At 29.8% G+C, this 14,668-nt stretch overlaps 1 protein-coding gene and 2 long non-coding RNA genes across 7 annotated transcripts; 2 read left to right on the top strand and 1 right to left on the bottom strand.

Moving 5' to 3' along the window:
• The first annotated feature begins 2,191 nt into the window (after window positions 1-2,191).
• On the top strand, window positions 2,192-4,761 carry LOC130673446 (uncharacterized). 2 transcript variants are annotated; one of them, XR_008990887.1, is made up of 4 exons: window positions 2,192-2,546; window positions 2,652-2,788; window positions 2,868-3,038; window positions 3,305-4,761. It is a non-coding gene; the product is annotated as an uncharacterized LOC130673446 (long non-coding RNA). The 2 variants fall into 2 exon arrangements; XR_008990886.1 differs by having other exon boundaries at window positions 2,195-2,546; window positions 2,865-3,038; window positions 3,305-4,758.
• A 297-nt stretch (window positions 4,762-5,058) lies between these two features.
• Window positions 5,059-11,510, top strand: LOC130673444 (uncharacterized). Of its 2 annotated transcripts, none has more exons than XM_057478461.1 (5): window positions 5,059-5,503; window positions 5,638-5,764; window positions 6,535-6,846; window positions 8,337-8,535; window positions 10,010-11,510. In XM_057478461.1, the coding sequence occupies exons 2-5, from the start codon at window positions 5,745-5,747 to the stop codon at window positions 10,799-10,801; spliced, it is 1,323 nt and encodes a 440-aa protein (XP_057334444.1). In that variant the 5' UTR covers window positions 5,059-5,503; window positions 5,638-5,744; the 3' UTR covers window positions 10,802-11,510. The 2 variants fall into 2 exon arrangements, with proteins under 2 accessions (XP_057334444.1, XP_057334443.1); XM_057478460.1 differs by having other exon boundaries at window positions 5,059-5,366.
• LOC130673445 (uncharacterized) lies at window positions 11,068-13,893 on the bottom strand. Of its 3 annotated transcripts, none has more exons than XR_008990885.1 (4): window positions 13,554-13,893; window positions 13,312-13,464; window positions 13,062-13,235; window positions 11,068-12,795 (listed from the first exon to the last, which is right to left on the bottom strand). It is a non-coding gene; the product is annotated as an uncharacterized LOC130673445 (long non-coding RNA). The 3 variants fall into 3 exon arrangements; XR_008990884.1 differs by having other exon boundaries at window positions 11,069-12,795; window positions 13,062-13,232; window positions 13,312-13,448; XR_008990883.1 differs by having other exon boundaries at window positions 11,071-12,795; window positions 13,312-13,448.
• Window positions 13,894-14,668: the final 775 nt, after the last annotated feature.

Here is a 14,668-nt window from a genome sequence, read left to right on the forward strand (position 1 = left end):
GACTCGAGTCAAAAGAAATCAATGAAAATAATTATAAATCTATTTTAAAAAACATCATGCAGATAATCACTCACCACACCGAGAAATATCCAGACCAGCAGACAATTCTTTCAATCTCTGTAACAGAAAAAAAAAAAATTAAAAATTAATTAATTAAACAACACAAGATTATTTTCATGTGAAATCTTTCGTTAAATTTGTGAAAATTACCTCGGCGGACGTTATTCTCTGCTGTCTGAAACCGAAATTAGCCCGTCAGAATGAAGATCAGGATCATTCTATTAATTCACTGCCTTCTTTGTCTTGAAACTGCTGAGTTCGCTTCTGAGCGAAAGTATACAGGTACCAACTGGAACAATCAACACAAAATTATCAGTAAATGATGATTACACTTTTTGTTTTAATGTCAAATAGTTCAAAATAATTAAATGACAGAAGCTTACCAAGACATGTCGGTTTTCACAATTATCATCACTTCTTTGGCTGCCACTTGCTTCCAGTCACGCAGTGCTGATGACGACTTTAATAAAATGGGACACTGCTCATTCATTTTCAGAATGAAACTTTTTTTGTTGAACGTTATCTTTATTTCCAGTGTTTGAAGCTTTATCATCAGAATCTTTAATCTCGATCTCCAAAAAATACTTTCATTGATAGCCCCAGCGCTGCAAAATAATTTAAATCATCTGCTTAATTTAATTATTTTACTTAAATCTCTGGATTAATATTTTCTAATTACTCTTTCTAATGAATCTAATTGTTTTGTTGAAAAAAAAAAAGTACAAAGTATAATAATTTACACTGAATAATTTTTTTCCTTGATGACTTTACTCTTAACAAAAATTTATCCGAATCATTTGCCAGAACCTAACTACATTTATTTTCTCAAATTAATTTTTCAAACGTTAGGAAGCTAATTGTTACTAAGTGGAATAAATAAATAGAATAACGCAGCTTACCCGAGGAATGTTTGCTGAGCGGTAGATATGACAGTTGTGAGAATTGCCGGGTACCCTCGTTTGAACGCACACTTGCGCACAAACACGAAACTGACGGTGGCTTCCGAAACTACGGCGCTGCTGTACCAGAAATAAAAGTTTGAAATTTTGGCTCCTAACGGCTATTTTTTTTTTGCAATATTTTTCTCTATTGTCTTATTGATGCACCTTCATTTCCAACGTACATTTAAAAATTATCTCAGCTCCCCAGACCTGAAACATAATTAAATTCCATTAAATAAATACTTCAGCAGCATCTAGACCAATACCTTGCAATGGCGATATTTAAATAATTAAAATGATAGATAATTAAATAATTTAAGATGACTTATTGAAATAATTAGTTAAATAGTAAAATAAAATCGGAATATTTTGTAATTACCCGATGATACAATAAAAAAAAATTGTCATTGCCCAGCACCAAGCAGCCTGAGTATAATTAATAGATTTTAGCTTATAAGTAGTAATTATTTTAAAAAAATTTTTATAACCACGTGATAAAGAAGACTTTGTGAAACTTTATAATAGAAAATTATTATCAAGTGACTCGAATAAATTAAATAAATAAATTAAATAAGAGGAGCGGACACGAGAGAAGTGATGCCTGGACGCCAACTTGTTGAGAAATGAGCAGCGCCACAGGGACGGACGACAAGACCCGAAGTTTTGAATCCAAGTCGGAATCACCCGAATCGAAATTACGCTCACTGATTGGCTGCCGCTGAACTGTGCACGCAGCAATCCAATCAGTCATTGTTATTTCTTACAATAAAAAAATAATAAATAATTTTAATTTATCGAAAATATATTTAAATAAATTTGGATAATCCTAAAGTGCATACCTCGAACGCTCATGTAATATTATCAATATATAATCATTTTACTTTTATTAATTTTTTTTAAATAAGTTGAGAAGAAATGTATCTGTACGTTACCGCCAATTTGTCTTTGCTTACTAACAAAATAATAGTTAACGTATTTAAAAAAAAAAAAAAACAAAAAAAAGAAATAATAATAATCATAATTATTAAATATTCAATTGACATTCTCAGTAATTAGATTTATCACTTAGCGCTATTCAAATTAAGCCAATCAGCAGATGCAATCTCAGAACTGACCATTATTTAAATTTCACAGCGACAGATGTCGTCACCATCATCCGAAATAATTAATCATATTATAGTTTTTACTACATTATTTGTTATCACAACATTCAATAGAGAGTGATGATAAATATTTTTTTTTCCATTTCATTCGTCAATGACACTTACTTACAAATTTCAAAAATCTTTTGATTGTCGCCAAAGTAATTGTTGAAACTCATCATTTACTGTGTGAGTGCAAGAAAGATCATTATCTTTATTTTCTTCGTGTCAGAAACAGATCAAAATGATACTGAAAGCAGTTGACATTATAAAAGTTTTTATTTTTAAAAATATATTATTTGTGATGGAAAAAAAAAAAAAATACTTTTTGCAATAAATTTTTTAAATTAATATTCTATTTGTTTTTATAAAAGAAAAATAAACTTGTTTCAAATCTGCTACTGTAAGTATTACAAAAATTTCCAGTATATATACATATACACACACACACACACATATATCGGGTTCTCCAAATTATATTTTTTTATCAAGTCTTTATTTTTTACAGAAATGATTAATTAACAATTTATTGGGTAGTGCAAGATGAAAGGTAGTGTACATATTTAATTAAACTGAGTTGACAATCTGTGGATTACTTGAAGACAACACATGACTTAAATCCGTACTCTGGTATTTCTTAACAAAGTATAATTCATAAATTAATTACAACGCTAGTTAAATTAATATTAAATATAATAATATGTTTTTAACAACGTTTCAGCAGTAATTAGTCATGCTAAAATAATTGAGCTAATAATTATTAGCGATGATCTTTAAGCTGTCATCAGTTTCATTTCGCTTGACTCAGAGTTTAAAAAGGTGCAAACTGTTGAAGAATGAAATCTGCTACGTTATGACAATGAATAAATAAATTAAAAAACTCATTCATAATTTGGTAAGTTACTCGCAACCATTTCTTAGAAATCAATTTTTCAATTTGTTATTTGAAAAATAATGAATCTCCGGTGGTTTGTTATTCTAATTATCATCGAGTAGACAACAAAACAAAAAATTCAAGGAAAAAATTAGAAAAAACATAAATATCAAGAACTTGTAAAATTTTTTTTGTGAATATTTAAAAAATAAACTTTTCTTTACTCGATCAATAAATTTATTCACTTGTTTTATAGATAAATAAATTATAATGATTTTTTTTACCAGGTGTAAGGTAATGAAGACGAATCAGAAGTTAACATGAAACAGAGAGGCCAAAAATCACCTGAAAAGGATCCTAATAATTGTTTAGAAGAAGCCAACGACTTGTATTAAAAAATTTTGTATTGAATCATTCATTATGGAGAAAAGTTTATGGTAAAAGTTACAGTATACTATGGAAATGGTTCACTCTTGAAAAAGTAAATCAGACAGTTCTTAAACCAGTTTATGCTGATTTTCAATTTATTTCTTAAAAAATTCAGTGATACTGAAAGTAGTCGACGTCTAATAATTTTTGAATTTTTTTTAAAAAGAGTAAATTATAAAAAAATACATTTTAAGAAATTGCACCTATAGTTTTTTTAATTTCTTACATGTGCATATTTTGACTTAAATTTTTTATTCTTTCTTTGTAATTAATTTGTGGAAAAAAAAAAAAAAAAAAAAAAAAAAAATACGAAAATTATGAATTGTCTGGTAACTTCAGGATCATAACATTCATAATAAAATTTCCGGTTCCCTATCACTTTCATTATCATAAAGTAGTGTCCCAAGAAAATTTTTACTTGGATTAAGAAATTTTACGCATATGAAAAATCAAAGACAAAAATTTTTTCGGAGCAAGAAAAAATTTTTTGGGGCGAGAAAAAAATTGAAAAGTGAATAATTAAATAATTCAAATGGCTGCAAATCAATTTCAATAAACTACGGCCCCACCATCAAAGAACAGTTGCTGAAGAACGTTGCTAAAGTTTGCGGCGAGTACATGGCTCGTGACCCAGAAGAAGTCCGCTTCACAATGATTGCCCTGGTGGCCATTGAGCAGTGATTCACAATAATTCAACAAATAATTATCAAATAATCCTTTCTTATAACTAAGAAAAATATTTAAAATATCAAAATTAGATATTACAATTATTATGACAAGGAATCAAATCAAATTAAATAAATCAGTGTGCAATACAATTCCGATTGAATTTTTGATTTGATAATTCATGTAAAACTTCGTACTATAAATGTTTGTGATCTTTTTTTAAACACATGTATTTAACGGAACTTTAAATTTAAAATAAAATTAAAAATAATTATTTTGCAAAGGAAACTCTTTTAATTTTAATTTTTAATTTATAAAAGTTTATTAGAGTGAAATAGTGAATTCTAGTAATGGAAGTGAATATAAATTTTAATTTAAATCCTGTAACTGCGCTCTTTTGATTAATTAGTTGTTACTTTAATGTCAATTGAAAATTGATAATGATTATTAATAATAAGAAGGTGGCTAGTGAATAAGTGAATACTGGATTACGAGTAAACAAACAAAGTTTCATTTTATTTTTTGTTTTAAATGAAGAAAGTCAATATCGGTTATAGATTGTATTGATAATGCAGGTTTTAATGCACCATCAGCGACCCCCTTCTATTATCCTAGTCCACTATAAAACTTTATGTCAATAAATATAATAAATTTATAACAAAGACATATATTGTTTATTTATTACTGGTTAAATGATACAATAGTTTATCAGTCAACTAATTATTCTAATAAAAAACCGAGTCGGGCTACTGGTATTTTGTTTTAAACTGACGTATTTATTTATATTTTTTTTAATATGATATTACGAATAATTACACATACAATTTGAAATTATTTCATAATCAATATTAAGCATTTTTAAACGATGTTACGTTATAGAAGTCTACAAAATTTTTTTAAAGGAGACTAATCTTCGAGTGTCAATGTAGCAGATACGAGACAAATTTTTTCGATAAATCAATATTATTGATTATTGATTTATTGCAAAAAATAACAATGGCTGATTCGATTGCTGCGTGCGCAGTTCAACGGCAGCCAATCAGTGAGCGTAATTTCGATTCGGGTGATTCCGACTTGGATTCAAAACTTTGGGTCTTGTCGTCCCGGTGATGATGCTCATTTCTCAACAAGTTGGCGTCCAGGCATCACTTCTCTCGTGTTCGCTCCTCTTTTTATTTATAACCTAAAACCTATTGATTATACTCGGGTTGCTCAGTGCTGGCCAATGACAATTTTCTTTTATTGTATCATCGGGTAATTACAGAATATTCTCTAAATTACTTAAATTAATCCTTATCCTGGAGATAATAAATGTAGTTCGGTTCTGACAAATGACTCAGATAAACTTTTGTTATCAATAGTAAAGTCATCAAGGAAAAAAATTATTCAATGTAAATTATACTTTGTACTTTTTTTTTTTTCAACAAAACAATTAAATTTATCAAAAAGAGTCATTAGACAATATTAATTCAGAGATTTAGGTGAAATAAATTAAATTAAACAGATAATTAAAATTATGTTGCAGCGCTGGGGCTATCAATGAATATATACATCCACAGTGTAAATAAATACTGAAACTTGCAGGTTTTGTTATTTTTTTATTGCTGTGTTTTTTTTGTTTCGTTCTTCATCATGGCCACATCACAAAAAGGGTAAGATTTTTTTTTTTTATAAAGAATCAGTAATAATATTTAGTTTTACCGCGAACTCACTTCATAACTACACTCAGAAAATCAAATAATAGGGATTACTATCTAGTTATAGTAAAATTTTTACCATCAATCCGATTGTAGTGAATAATCTCTAGATTATTGTATAAATCATCTAGATTATAACAATTATTATCAATATAGTGAATGTTACTATTTTATACAATCATCTAGATAATACTCACTACTATCGGATTGATGATAAAAATTTTACTATCACTAGATAGTAATTCCCATTATTTGATTCTCTGAGTGTAGTTGCTACCCGAACGATTACGGAATTTCCAATTAATTAAACCAAGTGTATTGTCACAATTAACACACTTCCCGAATAACATGAATTACTGTAAACAATCTATAGATATTTAATACACCGTTAAACGTATTATAAATGACTACAAATAACTATAGTTTTGCTTATGGCTCTGAATACAGGACACATTTAATATGTATTAAAATCATACACGTCTGATACACTTGGTTTCAGAGTGCATGCTAGCAGTAATTTTAAATTTCAGGTTCATATGTTATCATTTTTCGTTTCGTATCTATAATCATTTGAAAAAATCAATTCTTATCTCGTTGTAGCATTTAAGCTATCATCCTGTGAACTGTTAAATTGTATATTATATGTGCTCAAATTTTATAGGAACTCGAAGCAAATGTTTTCGGAGCATAAGGCCGTATCTAATGAATTTTTTTTTCTTTTCCAGTAATTTCACAACCATCTTCAATACATTTGAAGATGGTTTCACCCACATCGACAGCGTTGTCAAGAAGGAAGGTGAGACGTCCATCAAGCGTGGGCAGATGGTGTTGAACGTCTCAAAAGTCTCTTCATCACCTAGAGAGACGCTCCACTTCATAAAAGACAACCTGTCGATCAACGCGCCATTTTGCCCGCTAATCGTGGCCTATGGCCGCAGTGGGTCCGGGAAATCCTCGATCATCTTTGGACGAGACGGGTCTCCATTTCTCGGCTTGGCGCGGAGTTGGTTTCCTCCTGATAACCAAGTTACCATCAAGTAAGTAAACATTATTTATTTTTTCTTCTAACATTTTTACACAGTGAAACATTTGCGAATCGAACCGTGCGAATCTTTCATTTATTTATTTGCCTGGGAGCTAAACGCCCCACCTCATTCTATCTATTCCAACATTATAACTCTAAAGCGAAGTAGAATTTAATTTGTGCACGGAATGAAATTTACTATTACTGTTTTTTTCACATCTATGAAATCACGGTATTTTGTCTATTCCAACATCAAAATTCTAAATCGAAGTGAAATTCACTTTGTGCACGGAAAGAAATTTATAGTAACCGTTTTTTTTCCATCTATGAAATTTCATCCCATACCGTTCTGGTAATAATTACTTGGAATTATGAGACTTAAGCCTATATATACTTTATCGGAAAAGTTTTCATAACTTTGGGAAAAATTCCTATTATTATGATGTCTGTTTCTATATCTCATGGTAATAGAATTATTTAATGATTATCATACTCATGAGAATAGTTCCCATAATCAAATAAAAATACATCCTATGACCTCATTTTAACGGTTCCTAAGGGCGTATGGGAATAAATCCCAAATATTATAGTAACTATTCTTATTATGGATGTGAAATATTTCCATAATATTACGGTAATCATTACCATACACCAACATAATCTACAAATGAATTTACTAAGATGTTGACCACCCAGGGCACTCTTAAAATCTCTTGCTGCTTTGTGAGCTCGAAAAAAATATTTCGGGTCTCGTTCAGACTTTTTTAAGCTTAAAATGGAAATTCTTGTGTAGTTTTGAGAAAATAATATCAATTTTTATTTAAATTGATTTATGAATGATTTTGATTTTTAATCCGAATTGAATATCATTTCTAAGTATTCTACCGACCATCACCATAACACGATAATATTATGGTAATAGTATATGGTTCTCATTCTCATAATATTATGTAAACCAGTACTGTAATATCATAATATCCATTACCATATATTGTGGTAATTATTCCCGTACATTACAGGAATTATTACCATAATATACGTAACGACTACTATCATATTATATTAATACTTAACATAATTCTATGGGAATCATTATCATTCTATTACCAGAACAATTGCCATAATGACATAATGACGATTACCATAATTTCATAGGAATTATTCCGATACTACATAGAATACCATTATACTCATATTTATAGGAATTATGCTGATATGTATAGGAATGATTACCACAATATGTATGGGTACCGTTTCTATAATCGACATTTCAGAATAACCAGTTACCGTGCGTAATGAAAACCATTACCATAAGATACTATAATTTTTCTCCGTGTAGTGAAGATTATCCTTACATTCGAACTTTAAATCGAAATTGATGTTGATTGAATTCAAATCTGTTTTCACTTCGAATCCACTACTGATATAATCCAGCCTATATATATTTATTTGTAGTAAAATGGGCTCATGTATGTTATGAATATAATAATTTTTGATTTATAGGGTGATGGAGTTCATAGACTGGCGGTATAATGACATGGTTCGGAGATGGAGTGGTGAGGCAAATTTCCAATCAACTAAGCCTATAGATGACCTTGCAGAAACATCTATTGTCAACCTTCTCGATGTGATCAAAACGCAGACACTTACGGTGACGCTCAACAACAAGCAATCGTCGCGTGGATTTATTTCTATGACTCTAGTAAGCAATGTTTACTTAAAGTTTACGTTAATTTATTAATTATGCACAATTGATTTTCTGTTGGCTCTGCCAAAAAGAATATTAATGAATTAGGCGTTAAATTCGTTCGATTGACATTTTTTCGACGCCATACGTTTTTCGCAACAATTAAAAGGGTTTTTTCAGATTTAGATCTGAAAAAAATTCAACACAAACTATTTCATAAGAATTTTTTCCCGTGGGCGTATCCCGAAATTATCCTCTATTTTTGAGCAAAATAATCATATTTTCAAGCTCTTTGATTTCAAGGAAATTTTTATCTTATGTTAAGCTGAGAAAACTAAGTAAACTTGGAGCGAATTGAGAGCCTCGTCACGTCCGGCCATATATCCACGCGATAGTAAGCACCCTAAAACGCATAAGAAACCACTAATTTTTATGCCTCGTTAAAAAAAAAATTTTTTTTAATTGTTGACACCATAAGTCCACGAAAATCCGCTGATTTTCGAGTTTAAGTGAACTCACATACTTTAGTATGCGTGTGCACGTGTGCGTGCATATATGCGTGCGTGTGTGTGCATAAGTATGTGTGCGAGCGCGCGTGTGTGTGTGAAATTAATGACATACCTACACTGTAAAAAGAGCGGTGTTAAAAATGGACTCATTTTAAGTCCGCCCAGTGTTAAAATGAAATTACACCGATGTAGGAGGCGTAATTCGGCGGTGTTAAAATTTCGGTGTAAAAGCGGGGTAAACTACATTCGCTTGGAGTAATAACTTTAAAGATTATAAAACACAAAAAATGTCAGTTCTTTATGAAAATTAATAAAAAATATCATTTATTAACAAATATAGTAATTGAGTAAGTAAAAATATTCACAGTAAAATATTTTAACACCAGTGCAGAATATTTACACCAGCAGCGGCGTTATTTTCATACCGCTTTTGGTGTTAAAATTTAACACCGCTGATTTTAACACCCACACCACCTGGACTTACCCCGGTGATTTTTTACATTGTAGAAACAAAATGAAAATTACACGTAGACAAACCTTGGCCTGTAACGCCGATATTTGAATTATTTATTAGTTCAGATAGTAATTATTATTACCATCACATTATTAAGAGTTACGATGTTGATGATAGTTATAAATAGTCAAGATAATAAACGTTATAATTTCTGATTATCATAAATAATTGTAGATTTTACCATATAGTTGGTAAATATTACAATTCACATTGTATGTTTAGTAATTTAAATGATATTTATTACTATCGAGTTTAGTTTTAAAATTTTACTATAACTCGATGATAACTTTTACCATAGAATTCTCTCTGTGAACTATGAAATAACACTGTTACGCGTCCTTTTTAAATATCGTAGGTTTAGAGCTGTTCAGATTTTGAAACATATTGGCTTCGTAGGCTCATAATTACAGGCATCTTATATGTAAGTAACGAATAAGAAATATAAAAAAAATCTGATTTTTTTTAGACAAACCGATCTACAGACCCACCGAGCGTCGTCATCATCTTCGACATGCCCGGCACCCAGAACGCTGATGATGAAACTAAGGAATTGCGTCAAAACTCGGCGTTCATCATGAAAAATTTGAGCAGCTTCACGGACATCGTTCGCCGGGGAGAAAGTACTCTTGGAAACCGGCATTTTTTCCAATCCCTGGTGGAACGAGTGAGGTTCGCTGATGTAAGAAATGTTTTTTTAATTGTTTGTGCCGCTAGCCCTCTGACCTACAACAGTAGTTCAGAGGCAATTAATTTTTTGGCAAACATTCCTTACATCCTCGACCCGAGCTATCAACGGGGCAGTTCGAGACTGCCGGTAGCGTCAACCGCGACGAGGCTTTCTCCTCGGCCTGGCGGGCAACAAAATCTTCAGTTGTCTCCTCTTCCCGATCAACTCCGTCAGGAAATTGAGCAACTGAACAAAGAGTTGCAGGCTGCTCAAGAAGAATTCGCTCAGCTGGCTGAACAGTATGCTAAGCTGGGTGAACAGAATGCGAAGCTGGGTGAACAGAATGTTAAGCTGGGTGAACAGAATGCTAAGCTGGCCGAACAGAATGCTCAGCAGGCTGAAGAATTGTTTGAGAAGACCAGGGGATTGAACGAACTGCAGCAAAACTTTAATGATATCAATGTAGAGTTAGCTGCAGTAAAGCGGAGTGTTGAGGAGCTTCAGCTGAACCAAGAACAAAATAATGACAATATTGAGGTTATAATTGAAGGACTGCTTAGGCGAATCAATGACGTCCCTCGCTGGGGCTAGGAGAGGGTCTCTAGGTTTGCACCTGGGGGATGTTTCCGATGAAACAAGTGATGGAAATGCTGCCGATGAAGCACGGGGGGAGGGGGAATGATGATGATGACGGTGTTGATCGCGATGATTTCTTAAAAATATATAAATAAATATGTCAGTTTAAAACAATATACCAGTAGCCCGACTTGGGTTTTTATTAGAATAATTAGTTGACTGATAAACTATTATATCATTTAACCAGTAATAAATAAACAATATATGTCTTTGTTATAAATTTATTATATTTATTGACATAAAGTTTTATAGTTGGCTAGGATAGTAGAAGGGGGTCGCTGATTGTGCATTAAAACCTGCACTATCAATACAATCTATAACCGATATTAATTTTCTTCATTTAAAATAAAAAGAAAAAAAATGAAGCATTTGTTTGTTGACCCGTAATCCAGTATTCACTTATTCACTAGCCATCTTCTTATTATTAATAATTATTATCAATTTTTAATTGACATTAAAGTAACAATTAATTAATCAAACGAGCGCAGTTACAGGATATAAATTAAAATTTATATTCACTACCATTACTAGGATTCATTATTTCACTCTAATAAACTTTTATAAATTAAAAATTAAAATTAAAAGAGTTTCTTTTGTAAAATAATTATTTTTAATTTTATTTTAAATTTAAAGTACCGTTAAATACATGTGTATAAAAAAAGATCACAATTATTTATAGAACAAAGTTTTACATGAATTATCAAATAAAAATTCATTCGGAATTTGATTGCATACTGAGTTATTTGATTTGATTTAATTCCTTGTCATAATAATTGTAATATCCAATTTTGATATTTTAAATATTTTTCTTAGTTATAAGAAAGGATTATTTGATAATCATTTGTTGAATTATTGTGAATAACAGCTCACTGGCCACCAGGGCAATCATTGTGAAGCGGACTTCTTCTGGGTCACGAGCCATGTACTCGCCGCAAACTTTAGCAGCATTCTCCGGCAACTGTTCTTTGATGGTGGGGCCGTAGTTTATTGGAATTGATTTGCAGCCATTTGAATTATTTAATTATTCACTTTTACAATTAAATCATGCTTAAAATTTTTGTTTTAAAACTTTAAGGGTATTCTCAGACCGTGCCCGAAGAATTTTTTTCTTGCTCCGAAAAAAGTTTTCTCGACCAAAAAAATTTTTGTCTTTAATTTATCATGCGTAAAATTTCTCAATCCAAGTAAAAAATTTTCTTGGGACAATACTTTATGATAATAAAAGTGATAGGCAACGGGAAATTTTATTATGAATTTTATGATCCTGAAGTTACCAGACAACTCATAATTTTCGTATTTTTTTTTTCATCAAATTAATTACAAAGAAAGAAAAAAAAAATTAAGTAAAAATATGCACATGTAAGACATTGAAAAAACTATAGGTGCAATTTTTTAAAATGTATTTTTTTATAATTTACGTTTTTTTAAAAAAATTCAAAAATTATTAGACGTCGGCTACTTTCAGTATCACTGAATTTTTGAAGAAATAAATTGAAAAAAAAAAATTTTTTTTTAAATTCTATCAAATGACTTTTAGAAATATTACTGTGCGTTTTTAATTTTTTTTTTTTTTTTCAGAAAAGAAATTTGGATATAAAACCAAATAAGTTATCTGACGTCTGCGATTGCATACCTCAAGCGCGAAAACGCTGAGGGTGCATTATGATCGATCAATTCTTTCAGTATCATGCCACTTTTATTATCATGCTTTGAGGGGTTATCAGCATAAACTGGTTTAAGAACTGTCTGATTTACTTTTTCAAGAGTAAACCATTTCCATAGTATACTGTAACTTTTACCATAAACTTTTCTCCATAATGAATGATTCAATACAAAATTTTTTAATACAAGTCGTTGGCTTCTTCTAAACAATTATTAGGATCCTTTTCAGGTGATTTTTGGCCTCTCTGTTTCATGTTAACTTCTGATTCGTCTTCATTACCTTACACCTGGTAAAAAAAATCATTATAATTTATTTATCTATAAAACAAGTGAATAAATTTATTGATCGAGTAAAGAAAAGTTTATTTTTTAAATATTCACAAAAAAAATTTTACAAGTTCTTGATATTTATGTTTTTTCTAATTTTTTCCTTGAATTTTTTGTTTTGTTGTCTACTCGATGATAATTAGAATAACAAACCACCGGAGATTCATTATTTTTCAAATAACAAATTGAAAAATTGATTTCTAAGAAATGGTTGCGAGTAACTTACCAAATTATGAATGAGTTTTTTAATTTATTTATTCATTGTCATAACGTAGCAGATTTCATTCTTCAACAGTTTGCACCTTTTTAAACTCTGAGTCAAGCGAAATGAAACTGATGACAGCTTAAAGATCATCGCTAATAATTATTAGCTCAATTATTTTAGCATGACTAATTACTGCTGAAACGTTGTTAAAAACATATTATTATATTTAATATTAATTTAACTAGCGTTGTAATTAATTTATGAATTATACTTTGTTAAGAAATACCAGAGTACGGATTTAAGTCATGTGTTGTCTTCAAGTAATCCACAGATTGTCAACTCAGTTTAATTAAATATGTACACTACCTTTCATCTTGCACTACCCAATAAATTGTTAATTAATCATTTCTGTAAAAAATAAAGACTTGATAAAAAAATATAATTTGGAGAACCCGATATATGTGTGTGTGTGTGTGTATATGTATATATACTGGAAATTTTTGTAATACTTACAGTAGCAGATTTGAAACAAGTTTATTTTTCTTTTATAAAAACAAATAGAATATTAATTTAAAAAATTTATTGCAAAAAGTATTTTTTTTTTTTTTCCATCACAAATAATATATTTTTAAAAATAAAAACTTTTATAATGTCAACTGCTTTCAGTATCATTTTGATCTGTTTCTGACACGAAGAAAATAAAGATAATGATCTTTCTTGCACTCACACAGTAAATGATGAGTTTCAACAATTACTTTGGCGACAATCAAAAGATTTTTGAAATTTGTAAGTAAGTGTCATTGACGAATGAAATGGAAAAAAAAATATTTATCATCACTCTCTATTGAATGTTGTGATAACAAATAATGTAGTAAAAACTATAATATGATTAATTATTTCAGATGATGGTGACGACATCTGTCGCTGTGAAATTTAAATAATGGTCAGTTCTGAGATTGCATCTGCTGATTGGCTTAATTTGAATAGCGCTAAGTGATAAATCTAATTACTGAGAATGTCAATTGAATAATTAATAATTATGATTATTATTATTTCTTTTTTTTGTTTTTTTTTTTTTTAAATACGTTAACTATTATTTTGTTAATAAGCAAAGACAAATCGGCGGTAACGTACAGATACATTTCTTCTCAACTTCAGTATCATTCCGGTTCTGGGAAATTATTCTACTTTGCGTTTTTCTTTGTTTTAAATGAAAAAAATTAATATCGGCTATAGATTGTATTGATAATGCAGGTTTTAATGCACCATCAGCGACCCCCTTCTATTATCCTAGTCCACTATAAAAATTTATGTCAATAAATATAATTAATTAATAACAAAGACATATATTGTTTATTTATTACTGGTTAAATGATATATCAGTTTATCAGTCAACTAACTATTCTAATAAAGAACCGAGTCGGGCTACTGGTATTTTGTTTTAAACTGACGTATTTATATATATTTTTTTTAATATGATATTACAAATAATTAGACATACAATTTGAAATTATTCTAGAATCAATATTAAGCATTTTTAAACGATGTGACGATATAGAAGTCTACAAAATTTTTTAACGAATCTAAATATAAATAAGTGCATATACTGATTTTCAAATTCTATAAAT

The sequence above is a fragment of the Microplitis mediator genome, chromosome 8, assembly GCF_029852145.1.
Source record: "Microplitis mediator isolate UGA2020A chromosome 8, iyMicMedi2.1, whole genome shotgun sequence".
NCBI lineage: Eukaryota > Metazoa > Arthropoda > Insecta > Hymenoptera > Braconidae > Microplitis > Microplitis mediator.

Coding starts and splice junctions, on each gene's coding strand:
- LOC130673444 (XM_057478461.1), top strand. CDS start 5,745: ATGGCCACATCACAAAAAGG. Junction 5,765..6,534: donor ATGGCCACATCACAAAAAGG/GTAAGATTTTTT, acceptor TTTCTTTTCCAG/TAATTTCACAACCATCTTCA. Junction 8,536..10,009: donor GATTTATTTCTATGACTCTA/GTAAGCAATGTT, acceptor GATTTTTTTTAG/ACAAACCGATCTACAGACCC.